The 19,863-nt window shown below is 43.1% G+C and overlaps 1 protein-coding gene across 1 annotated transcript in view; it reads right to left on the bottom strand.

Annotated features, from left to right (window-relative positions):
- Positions 1–19,863, bottom strand: part of LOC126355431 (regulating synaptic membrane exocytosis protein 1-like) — a 123,135-nt gene that overhangs the window by 96,975 nt on the left and 6,297 nt on the right. The window contains exons 3-7 of the mRNA XM_050005739.1: positions 17,126–17,289; positions 11,229–11,417; positions 7,426–7,640; positions 853–877; positions 199–357 (exon numbers count right to left, since the gene is read on the bottom strand). Coding sequence (XP_049861696.1) covers positions 199–357; positions 853–877; positions 7,426–7,640; positions 11,229–11,417; positions 17,126–17,289 — 752 coding nt within the window. The remainder of the gene's footprint in view (positions 1–198; positions 358–852; positions 878–7,425; positions 7,641–11,228; positions 11,418–17,125; positions 17,290–19,863) is intronic.

Below are 19,863 nucleotides of genomic sequence, written 5' to 3'. Positions count from 1 at the left end.
CAAGCTTCTACACTTCTACTGATCAGTAAACAAGAGTCTTGTTATCTGGTTTCAAGTGAAACGGAATAAAAGGTTGTGAACAAATGCCAATAAATTTGTATTGTTTCGTTATGCTCAAAGCAAGAGCAATTGAGTAATTACTAGAAACGGCCTCGCTTGAGGCGCGATGGCAGATGGCGAGGTTTCTGCTGTACTTACGGCGTCGCGCCTTCTCGCTGAAGCTCATGGCGCGTCCAAGCGCCAGCTCGCCCTTGACGGCCTTCAGGCTCCGCAGGATCTCATCCGGGTCGCGCATGTGGCGCGTGCAGCTGCTGCGGCGCCGCTCTTTGTTGTACGTAACGGGTGGGATGTCCGGGTCTGCAAACGTCACCAGAGGTTACCACAGACTGCGCCCCACAACAGGCAAACAGCAGCATTTCAGCACGCAGGCTACTAGCTACTATGGAGGGTGTTTTATTACAACATTATCTGGAGTTATTTCAATCCCTCAAGTATCCCAGCAGGTGTATGGTCCAGAAGGGAAAAAGACTCCACAGTTTAATCATAAAATGTGCTACAATTTACGATAGTCACACAGGAAAAGGTTCTACAAGGGACAGGGGATGTCTGGAAAGGAAAGTGTCCGATACGTTTACAGCAGTGTTGTTGTTGTGGTCTTCAGTCCTGAGATTGGTTTGATGCAGCTCTCCATGCTAGTCTATCCTGTGTAAGCTTCTTCATCTCCCTGCACCTACTGCAGACTACATACTTCCGAATCTGCTTAGTGTATTCGTCTCTTGGTCTCCCTCTACGATTTTTACCCTCCACGCTGCCCTCCAGTACTAAATTGGTGATCCCTTGATGCCTCACAACATGTCCTACCAACCGATCCCTTCTTCTAGTCAAGTTGTGCCACAAACTCCTCTTCTACCCAATTCTATTCAATACCTCCTCATTCGTTATGTGATCTACCCATCTACTCTTCAGCATTCTTCTGTAGCACCGCATTTCGAAAACTTCTTTTCTCTTTTTCTCTAAACTATTTATCGTCCATGTTTCACTTCCATACATGGCTACACTCCATACAAATACTTTCAGAAACGACTTCCTGACACTTAAATCTATACCCGATGTAAACAAATTTCTCTTCTTCAGAAACGGTTTCCTTGCCATTGCCAGTGTACATTTTATATCCTCTCTACTTCGACCATCATCAGTTATTTTGCTCCCCAAATAGCAAAACTTCTTTACTACATCAAGTGTCTCATTTCCTAATCTAATTCCCTCTTCATCACCCGACTTAATTCGACTACATTCCATTATCGTCGTTTTGCTTTTGTTGATGTTCATCCTATACCCTCCTTTCAAGACACTATCAATTCCATTCAACTACTCTTCCAAGTCCTTTGCTGTCTCTGACAGAATTACAATGTCATTGGTGAAACTCAAAGTTTTTGTTTCTCCTCCAATGATTTTAATACCTGCTCCTAACTTTTCTTTTGTTTCCTTTACTGCATGCTCAATATACAGATTGAATAGCATCGGGGAGAGACTACAACCCTGTCTCACTCCCTTCCCAACCACTGCTTCCCTTTCATGCCCCTCGACTCTTATAACTGCCATCTGATTTCTGTACAAATTGTAAATAGCCTTTCGCTCTTTGTATTTTATCCCTGCCATCTTCAGAATTTGAAAGAGAGTATTCCAGTCAACATTGTCAAAAGCTTCCTCCAAGTACTGGTTAAAACTAGAAGACAGTTATTTAACCACATGCACAGATAGATACACAGGTTAATTGTGTCGAGCACGCAGGCCGGTTGGTTCCAGTCTTTCTACTGGCCTCTTTCTAACCGGTACACGGCCACCACTGGCAAAGAGGCAGAGCCAGATTTCATTAGAAAATGCAACAGACTTACGCCGTGCCCTTCCATAAGAAGTAGCAAACGGCGGCGGTATGGCATCAGTGAAATGCACGTTACTGGTCGTCTGTCTCGGAGCTGTGTTTGAATTAACTGTTTTGTAACAGTTCGTTGTGTCACAGTGGTGGCAACTGCTTCTCATATTGCTGCTGCAGATGCAATACGATACACGAGATCCATAGTCCTAACGTAATAATATTCTCTCTCTGTAGTGCCACGTGTCGTCCAGAGTCAGATCTTCTTGCAACCGAACATTCTCGTGAGTACCACTGCCAGAAATCACTATTGGCTACATTGATGCCAAGTCTTCGGGTGCAGTATCTCAGAAGAAACATCCAACTTCTTGCAGCTATATTGCACGACCTCATTCAAACTCAGTGAGGTGTTGGTAATAGCGTCATTGTCGCCTTAAAGGCATTCTTGACTAACATCAGCTCATCACGTCCCATCTCAAAGGTAAATAACATTCAAGACAGTTACAGCGTGTATTTAAAGCAACCCTGATTTGCATACCGTGGTGATGCTACTAGCGCCACTCTTATTCGTCTGTCACGAAAGTTGAACATACATAATTTTTCTGATGTAGAAACGCGCCAAGCAATGTTCGTTTCTGTCGGACAACTCCTTCTTGGTGTTACGATTTTTGTTTCCGTCAATGTAGATCGTCATATATGAAAGCTATCTAATATATGAGAATGCAGGCTTTCTTGGCGAATCTTGATGATAAATTCTTCTCGGGTTGACAGCCGAGTCAATACGTTGTTCTCCAGCAACGTTTCAGCAAGTTTCTTACTTGCCATCTTCAGGCGCCTGAAGATATCAAGTAAGAAACTTGCTGAAACGTTGCTGGAGAACAACGCATTGACTCGGCTGTCAACCCGAGAAGAATTTATCATCAAGCTATTTATTATTGTTTAGAAAGTCTTATAAAACTTATTACTGCTTATGATATGTGCTTGGAAAAAGAATGTTTCAAGATTGATAGAACTTGTTGACAGCTTGCCTTCTGAGTGCTAACATTCCACCAGACAATTACTGTATTACTTCACAGTTGTCTTCAAATTTTGTATGACTAAAGACGAACACATTCATAAATCCCGTTAATCATTCGTCTTAAATTGGTGTTAAGAAACGGTGTGCTAGGGAACCCTGTATCGGTTGGAATATCGTCACTTCACGATTTGCTGTTTAGTGTTGCAGAACATGCGGAAAGTAATCACCGCATAATTAAGAAAAATCACCAGCGAGAGCAAGACTAAGAAGATCTGACACCGAGCTACCCTGACATATTCACAGCAGTCCTGATGTATCAAAGAGAAACTACAGCTGTTGCAGAAGCTGACTGTCATTTTCTCAAGCTAAAAATATTTAAAAAATAGCTTATGGTTCTTGCGGTACGCACCCAAAATGAATTTCTCGAAGGACATAGTTTTTCCGCCATTGTCAGCAACGATCTATTTTCCAATACATTTAATGGCGAAAAGACGATGTCCAAGGAAAAATTAAAAAGAATAAATGCTAGCGTTCTAAACAGATAACAGTTAACTGAATAGGAGAATGGCGGTGTGTACGGCCAAAGGACTGTGCAACTGAAGAGAGAGAGAGAGAGAGAGTAACAGAAATGTTGAAAACCTTAAGCGGAGATACTCGAAGCAAGACACCTTATATCTCGCAAAAATCTGCTGTGAGAGACGGTGTGTGCGCAATTTTTTGCTGTCTTGAGAGTGGGTTGAGGACAGGAGGCAATGTCGTCCTCACGTTAGGAACTCGCCGTGTTCCCTCATTACCGAGTTTACGCCCCTAGTTCAAAGTAACGCTTTGTCTGACAGGCAGTGGAATAGAGTGGACTGGTGCTAATGTTTCAAGCTACAAATTCGGCATCTGCGCGCGAGACTGCAGGCACCAGACGAAATAATAAGCTTCGGCACAGTGCTGAAGAAATTAAAAAAAAAAAACTTTACTTGGAGGTCATTCTGGTGATGATACAATTCTTCTGACCAGTAGACCTTCGATTCGTTAGAGAATCGAGCTCCCAAGTACAAAATAGCTTCAAACTTCTGGTTATTGGGGCGGGGATTGGGGTGGGGTAAAGGTGATTGGCTGGTGTTAGCGAGAAAACAGTTTTGAAAATGTTTGAAATTACGTTTAGAGTTTGTTGGAAGCTGCTATGTGCTCCCCTTCTCAAATTATGGGTCAATGTATTCGGCGTAGTTGCGCGCTATGAATTACGTCTCCTCTCAATACATACACAGGTTCAAACTATATATATATATATATATATATATATATATATATATATATATATATATATATATATATTGGCCACGACATCTTGGTAGATGATTGTTGCAGTATCTGTGTGTTTATGGGTTGCATTTTTTCATATGACTTGTCAAGCCAATGGCAGCACGGATCTCTTACCGCAATTGTCACAAGTTATGTGGCGGCTGAGGTGGGAGCACTGGTGCACTGCTAAGCTTTTTCTGCCTTAATTTATCTAACAAGCCTTCATCATGCTTCGACATTCCAGATGATATATCATCACGCCACTCTGGTCTCATGCTAGCCCGTGCCTCCCATCTGTTTGTGTCGATTCCAAAGCTCTCCATACCTCGTTTACATGAGTCCTTGAACCTCAATACATGACGTCCTACAGGTTTTTTGGCTGTAGAGATCTCTGCAAGCATCACCTCACGTGGTAATCTGTCAGGATCCATACGGTGGACGTGTCCCAGCCAGCGGAGTCGTCTCTGCTTCAAGATCGCTGAAATACTGTTGCAGTTAGTTTTAGATAGCACTGCTTCGTTGGCTACTCGGTCCTTCCACGTTACTCCGAGGGTGGATTTCAGGCGCCGCATGTGGAAAGCATTAAGGCGACGTTCTTGTTTGGCATAGGTAGTCCATGTTTCCGATGCATACAAAAGGATGATGAGGACGCAAGTTTGATATACAAGGATTTTGGTGGTCAAAGGGAGTTTGTTGTTTTTTCCCAACACGTGTTAAGATTTTGCCAAAAGTTGTGGCAGCTCTTCCAATGCGAGCATCAATTTCCTTGTCAACAGACATGATTGATTCTATAGTAGATCCAAGATAGCAGAAATTATCTACGACTTGCAGAGTAGTGCCATCTAGTGTGATATTCGGCTTTGTGTTAGTACCCTGAACCATAATTACGGTCTTACTGCTGTTTACACTCATCGAGAATAGGTGGCATGCGACTCTAAATCTTGATACTAGCTCTTGCAGCTCTTCTGCCGAGTTCGCAACAATTGCAGCATCATCAGCATACAGGAGTTCACGAGCGACTATCTCGTAGCGCTTTGTCTTACTCCTCAGAAGACTGACATTGAAAAGCCTTCCATCTTTCCTATTATGCAGATGTACTCCAACATCGCAATTCTCGAAAGCCACCTGGAGCAGACCCGAGACGAAAATTCCAAAAAGTGTAAGTGCCAACACACAGCCTTGTCTTACGCCACAGTTCATACTGAACGGTTTAGATGTACTGCCATCGAAGATTACAGAGCCACGCATATTGTCATGATAAGATCTTATTAAAGACAGCAAAGTTGGGAGACATCCAATTTTTTCCAGTATGCTGTAGAGTCCCTCCCTACTGAAGGTGTCAAAGGCTTTGTTGAGGTCAACAAAAGCCACATATAGTGGCACTCTGTGTTCGCGGCACTTCTCTTGTAGTTGGCGCAAGATGAATATCATGTCACTTGTGGATCTGCCAGCTCGAAATCCACACTGTGACTCAGGGTAGATCCGAGCAGCCAAGGTTTCCAGTCTCTTCAGGATTGTCCTTGCATACGCCTTTCCAGCAATGCTCAAGAGAGATGTTCCTCTATAGTTGTTACAATTACCTCTGTCGCCCTTTCCCTTATAGATTGTTACTATATTTGCATCTCGCATGTCTTGAGGTACTGTACCTTCTTCCCAGCACTGCAGTAGGATTTGGTACAATACTGGCAAAACGCAGTCAAGTTTGATGATTTCTGCTGGTAAGTTATCACGGCCTGTACTCTTGCCTAGAGTTTTAGTTCGTCGACAATGGGAGGACCATCACGCTCAGACATAACTAGGTAAGTTGGTAAAGTAGCCAGAGCTACTGAAGAAATGTTGACCTCTTCTGAGTATAGTTTAGCATAGTGCTGCACCCATCTATCTAGCTGTTAGTTTTTATTGTAGATTGGGTCTCCATTTAGATCTTTTATTGCAGCGAACTTTCTGCTTGTTGGTCCAATGGCCTTTTTGATGCCTTGATACATGCCACTATAATCTCCTTTGTCTCGGCAGATCTGAATAGTTTTACAAAGGTTGGTCCAATATCTATTTGCGCAATGCCGAGAAACTCGTTGTAGATCTGCTTTGCAGGGCTTGTATTCAGCTATTGCTCGTTGGTCTTTAGGATTATTCATAACCTGTATATGAGCATTACGTTTCTTGTGTATATATGGACGCAACTCACTTTCACATTCAGTAAACCAGTCACTTTCAGTCCTACCCTGCATCCCAAATGTTCCGATAGCTGTCTGCATAATATTTTCTTTAGCTAGATGCCACATATTTTCGGCCCTCTGTGCAGTTATAAATTGCTCAGGATTCAGTTTCATCTCAATTTCTTCACTGAATTTTTTGATAAGCTCATCATCTTGAATTGCTTTGGTGTTGATCTTCACTCTTCGACAAACGCTCTCAGCTGAGTGAATCTTCTATGGTGTGAACCGTGATTTGGTCATAACTAAAGAGTGATCAGTATCACAGTCAGCACTGTAATATGTGCGGGAATTAAGGATATGACGTAGGTCGCTTCTTATGGTTATGATGAAGTCGAGCTGATGCTAATGGCCTGAACGTGGGTGTTTCCATGTTACTTTGTGCACGTCTCTGTTCTGGAAGTAAGTGTTAGTGGTGCAGAGAGAAAGAGAGGTGCAAAGTTCCAGCAGTCGCTGACCGTTCTCATTCATATTTCCAATGCCTTATGGGCCAATGCAGTCGATCCAGTTGTTCCGTTTATTCCGAACCCTGGCATTAAAGTCTCCCAGTAACATGAGTTTATCTGATCCACGAACATTCTCCAGGCGTTTCCGCAGGTCTTCATAGAACAAGTCTTTGACTTCAGGTGGCGCTTTCACAGTGGGAGCATATGCGGAGATTAATGTGACGGGGCCTGATGTTGTCTTTAATCTCAAAGTTGTTAATCGTTCAGACATAGATTTTGGTTGTTCTCAGCAGCTGGGAAGACTGCAATACTTGTACTATTGTGTTAAACTATATTTTGATTACATCTTTTAAAAAGCGGATTATGGCAACATCTTAAATTTGTAAATTCGGTCACTAATTATGTGAAATACTGAAAACAAAATTTTTCCTGTTGCATAGACAACCTGCAACTGGGATAGGGTTAACATGCCTCGACTTAGTCACAATAATAGACTAGAGACGATGGTAAATTACGGCTGATGATTGCGTCAACTGAAAGAGTAAAATTGTCTCGTGACAAGATGAGACACTTGCCCTTGGCTGTGTCGCCCTGCTGCGACTGGAAGGACGACCTCCTGGAGCCGGGCAGCGAGCGCGAGAAGTCCCTGCCCAGCTGGTACGTCTCCACCTCGAGCTGCTCGGACTGGCTGGAGCCGCGCCGCGAGCTGCACGCCGAGCCCAGCAGCCACGCGTGGTCCGGGTGCAGCAGGCTCGGCTCGGGGGAACCCCCGGACCGCTCGTCGCTCTCCTTGTCATCTGCAAACACACGCACGCGCCGCCTCTCGCAGTCACAGCACTAACAGGTAGCCAATGTACGTAAGGACCACAGACACACGGCAAGGCAAAGAACAGCAGGTAACTACAGGAAGCAAAACTCTTAGAAGTAGATACCTTAGGGGTTGCGAAGCAACTCAAATCGCTTGGTACGGGCAAGTCTTCATGTCCAGATTGTATACCGATTAGGTTCCTTTCAGATTACGCTGATACTATAGCTCCCTACTTAGCACTCATATACAATCGCTCGCTCACCGATAGATCTGTACCTACAGATTGGAAAATTGCGCAGGTTGCACCAGTGTTCAAGAAGGGTAGTAGCAGTAATCCATTTAACTACAGACCTATATCATTGACGTCGGTTTGCAGTAGGGTTTTGGAGCATATACTGTATTCAAACATTATGAATCACCTCGAAGGGAACGATCTATTGACACGTAATCAGCATGGCTTCAGAAAACATCGCTCTTGTGGAACGCAGCTAGCTCTTTATTCGCACGAAGTAATGGCCGCTATCGACAGGGGATCTCAAGTTGATTCCGTATTTCTAGATTTCCGGAAAGCTTTTGACACCGTTCCTCACAAGCGACTTCTAATCAAGCTGCGGAGCTATGGGGTATCGTCTCAGTTGTGCGACTGGATTCGTGATTTCCTGTCAGGAAGGTCGCAGTTCGTAGTAATAGACGGCAAATCATCGAGTAAAACTGAAGTGATATCAGGTGTTCCCCAGGGAAGCGTCCTGGGACCTCTACTGTCCCTGATCTATATAAATGACTGGGTGACAATCTGAGCAGTTCTCTTAGACTGTTCGCAGATGATGCTGTAATTTACCGTCTAGTAAGGTCATCCGAAGACCAGTATCAGTTGCAAAGCGATTTAGAAAAGATTGCTGTATGGTGTGTCAGGTGGCAGTTGACGCTAAATAACGAAAAGTGTGAGATGATCCACATGAGTTCCAAAAGAATTCCGTTGGCTTACTCGATAAATAGTACAATTCTCAAGGCTGTCAATTCAACTAAGTACCTGGGTGTTAAAATTACGAACAACTTCAGTTGGAAGCACCACATAGATAATATTGTCGGGAAGGCGAGCCAAAGGTTGCGTTTCATTGGCAGGACACTTAGAAGATGCAACAGGTCCACTAAAGACACAGCTTACACTACACTCGTTCGTCCTCTGTTAGAATATTGCTGCGCGGTGTGAGATCCTTACCAGGTGGGATTGACGGAGGACATCGAAAGGGTGCAAAAAAGGGCAGCTCGTTTTGTATTATCACGTTATAGGGGAGAGAGTGTGGCAGATATGATACACGAGTTGGGATGGAAGTCATTACAGCATAGACGTTTTTCGTCGCGGCGAGACCTTTTTACGAAATTTCAGTCACCAACTTTCTCTTCCGAATGCGAAAATATTTTGTTGAGCCCAACCTACATAGGTAGGAATGATCATCAAAATAAAATAAGAGAAATCAGAGCTCGAACAGAAAGGTTTAGGTGTTCGTTTTTCCCGCTCGCTGTTCGGGAGTGGAATAGTAGAGAGATAGTATGATTGTGGTTCGATGAACCCTCTGCCAAGCACTTAAATGTAAATTGCAGAGTAGTCATATAGATGTAGATGTAGATGTAGATAACACCTCTCGTGAAATGCTACTAAAGTCTCCGTCAACACGTCCAGTGCTAGGGAAAAAAAGTCATTTACTGACCGAATCTCGCAGGATTACCAGAAAAAAAGAAAACTCATCTAAGTGTAAATATTAGATACAAGCCTTGCTGCTTTCGTCAGTCCATTTATAGCTCACAAGCATGGGGAAACCGCTGATTTCGGGCCCAGTGATTGCGAATTGGAGGTAAAAAGCGACGCAGTCACGTACCATCTGTAAGCCAGTCACATATGCCATGTATAGAGGCCCTCAAACGTCGAGGAAGGCAGGGTTCCAGACCGAGAAGAGTTCCAGCGAGCAGAAGAGTTTCAGATTCACAAGTCTCAGATGATCAACAGCCTACAGTAGATACTGTGTTTAGCTCGTACTCTAAGAAGGATTAATAAAGCTCGTCTGTATGTACAAGGTGATCAACAAGTCAGTATAAATTTGAAAACTGAGTAAATCACGGAATAATGTAGATAGAGAGGTAAAAATTGACACACATTGTTGGAATAACATGTGGTTTTATAAGAACGAAAAAAAACAAAGTTCACAAAATGTCCGACAGATGGCGCTGGACAGCAAAACTGCTACCGTGACGGGTGAGAGGTACGCCGATATGTTACAGAATCGCATCATCCCCAGCCTTGCTGATAAACACCTGCTGGAACGTACGAGGTTTATGCAGGATGGCGCTACACTTCATATTGCTAGACGCGTGAAAGATCTCTTGCGCGCGTCGTTTGGTGATGATCGTGTGCTCAGCCGCCACTTTCATCATGCTTGGCCTCCCAGGTTCTCAGACCTCAGTCCGTGCGATTATTGGCTTTGGAGTTACCTGAAGTCGCAAGTGTATCGTTATCGACCGACATCTCTATGGATGCTGAAAGACAACATCCGAACCCCAATGCCTCACCATAACTCCGGATATGCTTTACAGTGCTGTTCACAACATTATTCCTCGATTACAGCTATTGTTGACGAATGATGAAGGACATATTGAGCATTTCATGTAAAGAACATCATCTTTGCTTTGTCTTACTTTATTATGCTAATTATTGCTATTCTGATCAGATGAAATGCCATCTGTCGGACATTTTTTGAACGTTTGTATTTTTTTGGTTCTAATAAAACCGCATGTCATTCCAAGCATGTGTGTCACTTTGTACCTCTCTATCTACATTATTCCGTGATTTATTCAGTTTTCAAATTTATACTGACTTTTTGATCACGCGGTACTTACTGTATTTATGTATATCACTGTGACGAGTAGTTGAACCTAAGGGTTTGAGTAGAGTAAAAGAATCTGCCACTTACACGCTTCGAGGTCTGTAGTACCATACGCTGTGTATACTAGACTCGTAATAAAGTTAAAGGCCGATGTGACCATTTGTTCTGGTAATTGACTGGAGAATACAGTAAGCTTTATCTATGCTTTACAGTTACTGAGTTGTAAACCAGTCTCTGTGCTATTCTGGATGTTCATTGCAAACCCCTGAAGAAGCAATGAAAAGCGGACGAGTAAGTATCGTCGTATCTACCTCCTTAGGCTAAAGTCTGCAACCACAGAGACCTGAACAACCTCAGCTTGGCTCCATCACCGTTAGACTCCCGTACCAAGAAACGGATAATCTCAAATCCCGTATCACCTCTGATTTGAGCATGAGCGTCTGAGTAAGTACGTTGCGACCCACGTCGCATTGAGGCATGAACATGTAGAGGCTTAACACTTCAACCAAATTTAATGGCGGCTGCTTGATTTTTGAACGTAGGCAAGAGGAAATTAAAAATATGAAATTCAGATACTCTACAGTAAACCTGGACCAGTGGTTGTGAAAAGGCAAAAATGCGAGACAAGAAATGTATGTATATTTGCTAGAGACATTGCGGAAATGATGGCAAGTGATATGTGGGAGGTGTGCACTGACCAGAGAAGGACCTCTGCTGGAAGTCGGTCCGGCGCAGCAGCCGCTGGGCCAGCTCGCCGGCCAGGGACCCACGTGGCGACACCTGCGGAGATTTGCCGCCCGAGGCGCGCAGGTTGCGGGGATCCTCCAGCCGGTACCACACTGGGCGGTCCTCCAGGAACGCCTTCTGCAGCTCCACCGAGCACTCGCCTGTCGACACCAATCCATGCATCTGTCACTGCTCCTGCAAGCTTGCAGCTCGCCCAAGCAAACTGTGCACTCGCAGACGAGGACCTCACTATGCCCTGGGAAAAAGTTCTCGGTTTACTTGCCACATCGGATAAAATTGCGAGCTCTCTACGACTGCCTCTATCATCGTCGTCAGCAGCTAAGTCTGACAATGTTGATGAAGGAAATAATTGGAAGCTCAGCATTTTATCCGACCTTGACACAGCAAGTAAATTGAGAACTTTTTTTTATCGAGAACTACATTGCGAGAGACTTCCTAACAAACACTATCGTCATTTTCTTCGGAATTAGAGACAGTGAACAGACTCATACACAGTGATATTAAAATTAATAGTTTAAAGCTTATCGTTTAGTTTAATGCGCAAAGAGCCAGCTTACCAGACACTTATTTGAACCAGACCGGTAGTCAATCCGCACACTGTATTAGCGTCCATTGCTACGGTACACCATACAGCCTGAGTGTCGGTTTTAGGTAATTTCTTACGCTCCTTTAGGCATACGCCGACATTGTCTCCAGTCACGTCCTTAACAAACACGGTACACAAACAGTTAATATGCGATTACACACAGAAAACGCTTACGCTGTTCACAAAAAGATGGCTTATCACGCTCCTCCCTCAGGTTGACTAACGATTATGGTGACCATAAGAGCATCCATTTCCCACTGACTCGAGGAACAAGTGGTCCTTAGGACGTAGATAATGTCTTCTACAGTCACATCAGTCTTGCAAAAAGTCAGACAGCAATTACATGAGCAAACCACTTCAGCTTTCTCTACGTGAGATCTCTTTCTTACAGCCCAGTAATGCGAAATTTGTCGAAATTATACAATTCTTTGGGCTAAAATTCGATTAACAGCTGACTTGGAACCCTCACCCACTAACCGTTCAGAAGAATGCCACCCTATACTAACACTTCTGAAGTTTTTAGCAAGTCGAATATGCCAAATAAATTCTCTGACTATGATATATACCAGCAAGAAACGCACACGTTCGATCCTCACTGTGACGGAACGCCACAAATAGTTATTTTTTTAAAAAAAGAAAAAAAGAAACAAATAGAGTTTTTGTATTCTGATGCGTAATTCGTCATATGACGTCAGAAGTGCTAAAGTGTGCTGTGTTTTGTGCAACGAATATTAACATTTGGAACAAAAAAAAATTATTTTTACCGAGATAATGACATATCACCTTCTTTATTTTTTCTGTGTTGGTCAACGAAAAAGACAAAAGACATTGCATCAGTTTATTCACTCTCGTGTCTTCGATTCTTGTATAGATGATAGGTGCCATTGTACGCTGGATATAATTGTGTGTAAGTTCCGTAAAACTATTCAGAATACAAACAATATTTCCGTGTAATAACATGAACCTTTTGTAAAGCTCGCACCTCTCATATGAGTGAGTCAATATTTTGTGTAAATTTGTTGTTTTAGCGTTTGCACCGGAGGGGACCACAATTTCTATAGCAGCTTAGGTCGGCCATTATGCCGGCAAAACAATTATTCTTATTAAATCATTTATTAAATGTAACTGTAAATGCAGGAGAGTTCTCTGCTTTTCTCATTCAGTGTTCTAAAATCAGTAAAATTAATTTAAAGCTTCAGTCATTAATACACTCCTGGAAATTGAAATAAGAACACCGTGAATTCATTGTCCCAGGAAGGGGAAACTTTATTGACACATTCCTGGGGTCAGATACATCACATGATCACACTGACAGAACCACAGGCACATAGACACAGGCAACAGAGCATGCACAATGTCGGCACTAGTACAGTGTATATCCAACTTTCGCAGCAATGCAGGCTGCTATTCTCCCATGGAGATGATCGTAGAGATGCTGGATGTAGTCCTGTGGAACGGCTTGCCATGCCAATTCCACCTGGCGCCTCAGTTGGACCAGCGTTGGTGCTGGACGTGCAGACCGCGTGAGACGACGCTTCATCCAGTCCCAAACATGCTCAATGGGGGACAGATCCGGAGATCTTGCTGGCGAGGGTAGTTGACTTACACCTTCTAGAGCACGTTGGGTGGCACGGGATACATGCGGACGTGCATTGTCCTGTTGGAACAGCAAGTTCCCTTGCCGGTCTAGGAATGGTAGAACGATGGGTTCGATGACGGTTTGGATGTACCGTGCACTATTCAGTGTCCCCTCGACGATCACCAAAGGTGTACGGCACGTGTAGGAGATCGCTCCCCACACCATGATGCCGGGTGTTGGCCCTGTGTGCCTCGGTCGTATGCAGTCTTGATTGTGACGCTCAGCTGCACGGCGCCAAACACGCATACGACCATCATTGGCACCAAGGCAGAAGCGACTCTCATCGCTGAAGACGACACGTCTTCATTCGTCCCTCCATTCACGCCTGTCGCGACACCACTGGAGGCGGGCTGCACGATGTTGGGGCGTGAGCGGAAGACGGCCTAACGGTGTGCGGGACCGTAGCCCAGCTTCATGGAGACGGTTGCGAATGGTCCTCGCCGATACCCCAGGAGCAACAGTGTCCCTAATTTTCTGGGAAGTGGTGGTGTGGTCCCCTACGGCACTGCGTAGGATCCTACGGTCTTGTCGTGCATCCGTGCGTCGCTGCGGTCCGGTCCCAGGTCGACGGGCACGTGCACCTTCCGCCGACCACTGGCGACAACATCGATGTACTGTGGAGACCTCACGCCCCATGTGTTGAGCAATTCGGCGGTACGTCCACCCGGCCTCCCGCATGCCCACTATACGCCCTCGCTCAAAGTCCGTCAACTGCACATACGGTTCACGTCCACGCTGTCGCGGCATGTTACCAGTGTTAAAGACTGCGATGGAGCTCCGTATGCCACGGCAAACTGGCTGACACTGACGGCGGCGGTGCACAAATGTTGCGCAGCTAGCGCCATTCGACGGCCAACACCGCGGTTCCTGGTGTGTCCGCTGTGCTGTGCATGTGATCATTGCTTGTACAGCCCTCTCGCAGTGTCCGGAGCAAGTATGGTGGGTCTGACACACCGGTGTCAATGTGTTCTATTTTCCATTTCCAGGAGTGTATTTTCGTTGCACTGAGTCCGGCAAAATTTCGATTACCCGCTTGACGACAGATGACGAGAAACTCCTTAGCTTTGCCTTGCTAATGAAAAATAATTAAAGTAATTTATTAACTTTCATGAAAATAAAAATATCTCGGGAATTAATTGTCGTTTTAAAATTGGTACATAATTAAACTAGTTGCCCCCTGAGAACTAATTTTTATTACAACGTTCCGTAAAATATACGTAGATTTTTATTAATAATAGCAGTCACTCACGCAAACTTAACTGCACAAGGCGCTGTTTCAAAAATTGTTATGTACGCACCGCGGTAAATCCAGAGTAAGTGCTTGTGGTGGTACTGAGTTTGCTTAACAGTCTCATGCTAGCCAAAATCAGAACCCAATGCTAATGATGACCATTTCCCTTTAAATCAAGTACCACAACAGAAACGGGAAATTACAATTTTAAATAACATTATCACCCAACGAATAAAAAAAAATATTATTATTTTTTTATATACCGCTACATCACCCAAGCAAGTGTTGCAAGGATTTCCACTTGTTCCAAAATCTACCTGTCTCTTCAAATCCTTGAGCGTCATGTACTCCTACCAACTTTCCATTCCCTTTACCCTTTCCCACCATTACCCAGTATCACCTGATGAAATTGCCATACCTCGTCAGACATGTGGATTCCTTTCTGAGGGTATGTTTCTGCAAATTCAAATCCTGATATCCTAGAACGTTCCCAATGCCTGAGGACGCTGCCTGCCGTCGTGCTTGTCTCACCACAGCCCGACTTCCTTACATCTCTCACATTCCACGTTATTTTTAAAGTAATTTCAATCGCTATCCCCTCATAGACCCTAAAATTATTCCTCAGCTCAAACCATCCTATTAACTACAACCATCATATTCTACCACACCAAATGAAGACACCATGCACCCATTCACTATATAACTGCGTTTCTATTAATCCGGTACCGTCAACATACCTTGTTTTCACTCTTTCTAATACGCATTCTAAATCACTTCTCACATCACCTTTTTACCGAATCATATCTTCATCGAAATCCCTCATCTAAAAAGTGTTTCCAGGAGCCGACAGTACCACCACCCTTACAGTTTTCAATGCCGCACATATCATCTCGTCATTCCTACCACTGTCTTTAACGTTTTTTATTGTTCACCTAAAAACCGAAGAGTGGCAGCATGGGCATTGTCAGTCGGACCTCCACCGAAATACGGGAATGGAAACAACGAATAAATAAATAAAACCAACTTTCACAGGTGAAAAGCATTCCAACACAACTAGACGAAGCTGATGTGTCATCGGGGCTCGACTTGGTATCATAACTCCTCTCTTTACTACATATTATGCTTCATAACTAATTTGTCCCCATCGGAGTTCGAAAATACGTGTTAGGCGTAGTGTGGTTTATCGGGCTGTTGTATGTTCTGTCTTTTTTCAGTACACCTGTCCACATCAAATGCGAAGTTTATAGTGGAAGATTAGATTTACGATTCAACCTGTTGTCTTAAATCGTTATCACAATGAAGCTGAACCACCGTAACAAATTAGAGACTCCGGGAAGATAGGTAAGGCTCACGAACTGTAGCAAAACAGAAAATAATGAAAAATGATGAGGGATATACATAACATAATGAGAACTTCATTCAAACAATATACCTCGAATGTAATAAGCTATAGTGTCACGATTAATTTAACGGGCTTATCATATCCTAGTCAACCACCTCGTTATGCGGTGCGTGTCGGAAAAAAAGGTACTCAGAAAGACAAGTCTGTTAAGCCAACACAACTTACATTTCCTATTATGAGTCATTTATATCGTTACACTAAATTTTTCTCCATGTAAGAAATGACGATGATGTTCGGATTGTGGGGCGCTCAACTGCGCGGTTATCGGCACCCGTACAAATTCCCAAACTTTGTTCATTCCAGTCTCCCCATTTGCATGAAGAATGATGAAATGATGAGTCCAACACAAACACTCAGTCATCTCGAGGGAGGTGAAAATCCCTGACTCCGCCGGTAATCCAACCCGGCACCTCGTGCTCGGAAAGGGAAAAAGTGATCTCGAGACCACGAGCTGCGGACCCGTGAAAGAAAGGCGCGATACATTAATTATTCTATGAAAAATAAATCCGAATTTTTCAGCATTTCAAGAATCTGGAATATGTTATGTTTCTAAATGCGCAGGAAAATCGTTATGTCAAAGCTGCTGTGTTGATCATGTCATCCGTCGTAGTCAACGCCTTACGTCGTATAGTTAACTTGATCCCGTTTGCAAAACTACGATTCGGTAAGTAGCGCTAACTGACTGCATTTGCCTACGTTGTAGTAGCACAAAAATACCTCCACACTATGTAGTCTCAGTGTCGAAAACTTGTATGTCACACGAGCAGCTAAGTGTAAAACGAACTGGGAATGTATACAACAGCAGCTTTGGTGTTCACTCCACGGTGTGTTTTAATGTTGTTTCCTTATTGCAAAGACATTGAGAACATTTTACTGGCTACGGAAAATGAGGAAGGTTTTTGTAATTGGCCTACTATAAAATACTCCATCTACAAGTTGGTACATGTAGAAAGAGTCTTATAACTAACGGCAATGCAGCACAGCACTCACCGAGGAAGACGCTGTCACGGTCGGGGCAGAAGTCCCAGAGAGTGACCTCCAGACTGCGCTCCATCAGGTCCTCACCCGGCACGTTGGGAAAGTCGAAGGTTGCGTTCCAGATTGGGTTTTGCGTCGGCTCTGCCACGCTCGACTTGACCACATGTTGCTCGTTCCTGAAAATCACATACCGTTTTATCCGCAGATGTGGTGAGGAAGTTTACTATTGTCGGTCGACGTCTCTTGGTTTCTCAGGATAGTTGTTTTATTTTGATGGCTTACAACTTCTACAGAACACGGACAGATATGTCTGAGAGCACACCGTGCGTTATGTGTTTCTCAAAATATGAATGGTTTTCACCCATTACGACTTGTGTACGAAGCTTTTAATTCATATAACAATGCACAAATAAAACAACATCTTGTGCCAATAGCACTTTACTGTAGCCACTACACGTGCCGAGGGCTACATTCGCGATAATCAGTTGGTGAATTTCTTTGTTTTACATCTTCAATCATGGCTTCAAAATGAGACTGATTGTTAATTGCTAGTGACATGATAATGAAGGTCATGTAGTCGTTCCATACCGTATGTGCACCAGAAGTAAAACAATGGCTGCATTCATACGTGTCGCTGCCACCTACCGTCTATGAGTGGTTATTACACGTTGACGTCGAACACAGGCGGTGGTCATATTAATGTGACTGATTCGCTTAAAAACATACCTAAAATGCTTTAATATAATAGTAATAATTTTGTTCATTAATACTTAGTTCGTCGCTCTAGTGTAATTTTTCTTTCTAACATATTTGATGCTGCATGCCACATTACCGCTGCTGCGCCTCACCTGCAACCATCCTCGTCAAGTATTTGCAGGACATATTGGAATTTCTGTCTTCCCCTACAGTTTTTACCGTCTACAGCTCCCTTAAGTACCATGAAAGTTATGACTGGATGTCTTAATATTTATCGTATTATTCTGTCTCTTCTTGTACTTCTAATTATTTTCCACATGTTATTCTCGCCGATTCTGCAGAGAACCTCCTCATTTCTTGTGTATACCTATTTTCAACATGTTTATATAGCATATTTTCTCAAACTCTTTGAGTCTCTTCTTTTCTGGTTTACAAGAAAAATGACGTGATACAAAATCGAAGCGTCATATCGTCGGTATTTAACTCAGAACTACGTTTGTGAACACAGATATGTGATCGTATCAATGGTAGGACTGCTATTTATTTCAGTCATCTCCACGTATGATCAGCACAATCAGTGTTCCCGTTAGATTTAGGGTTCCTTATCCCTTTAAAACACAACGCTTACATATTCACTTTGTTATCCGTCTGTATGTCCCTCTGTTAAAACCCCTTTTTCTCAGGAATAAGTAGACGTATCAAGTTGAAACATATCTCACGTACCAAGGCATACGGTAGCTTGGCGGTGTAAAACGTTTAAGCTTCTAAGTCAATGAGACCAAAAAAAATTTTGATACTGACAAGCACACCACAGGGTATTCCTCGTTGACCTCGAATCACGAAATTTGCTAAGAAGCAATGTTTCACAGTAGAAGTAAAAGAAAAAAATTCGAAAATTGTTAATTAGTAATTATTTCACACGAAAATCTCCTTGATCATTTCTTATCTGTTTGTCTGTTAATGCCATTTCCTGTCAAAAACCGGCAGACGTGTAAAGTTAAAATTTATGTCTCATACTAAGGTCTGTGGTCCTTTGGCGGTGTAAAACGTTTAAGTTTCTAAGCCAAGGAAATAATAACATATTTAATCATTTATGTCATATATTTTGATAGTTGTAAACTCACTCATTAAAACCTATAGCGTACGTCGCAGGGCTCCACGATCGTGATATTTAGCAGGAGGCAATGTTCCACAGTACAAGTAAAGAGAAAAAAATCCGAAAACTGTTAAACTGTAATCAAAAATATATTTTTGCCATTTGAACTTATATTGCATTTATAATTCGTCAACAGAAAAATATTACTCCGGTAGTCGGAAGACAGGTGGTTTTACGTATCATAAAATTATATATTTCGGCAATAGTTCCGAAAGGATCGGCAGACAATTGAGGTTTAAAAGTATTGAACCGGGTTTCTTCATTCCCAATACCATTGGCACAAAGTATAGGCACAGAGAACATTCCACTTGTTCCAAATACAATATAATGCAACCGGGGTGTATTACATCACTTGCAGTGAGTGCCCCAAGCGATATATCGGAAAAACAGGCAGAAGATTTAGCACCAGGTTCAAAGAACATCTTAGCGTTTCTAGCTCAAAAACTGCCATGAGTAGCCACCTTCGTCAGCAGAGGCATTCCGTCACCGATCTCATTATAACTAAGAGCCATACTTTAAGTGTCCTGGAGAAGGTAGAAATTATGAGATCCATTAGCTGTTTTCCACACCAAATCCTGAATGGACAAAAGGAGTTGAGACATCAGAGCATTTTGCCAATATTTCACTGCCTTACGTGAGTGGACATAATACTCTATACTTTCTTCACCCAGTCCCTTTTTTCCGTCCTCGTCTAAGATTTTCCTCACCTCGCTTCCCTACTTCCTAAGCATCCGTCTTATTATCTTAGGTTTTCCACCTCTTCCTTGCAAGTATGTTTTCACAGTTTTTGTAAATTTCATTAAATTTTATCTACTGTTAATAAAAATCAAAATTCACTACTGTCTTGGATTCAAAGTGAAGAATTTGTTAAGTATATTTGATAAACAATAATTTTTAG

This window comes from Schistocerca gregaria, chromosome 3 (assembly GCF_023897955.1).
Source record: "Schistocerca gregaria isolate iqSchGreg1 chromosome 3, iqSchGreg1.2, whole genome shotgun sequence".
NCBI lineage: Eukaryota > Metazoa > Arthropoda > Insecta > Orthoptera > Acrididae > Schistocerca > Schistocerca gregaria.
Note: the sequence above shows the minus strand (reverse complement) of the source record. Positions and strands in the feature narration are given on the sequence as shown.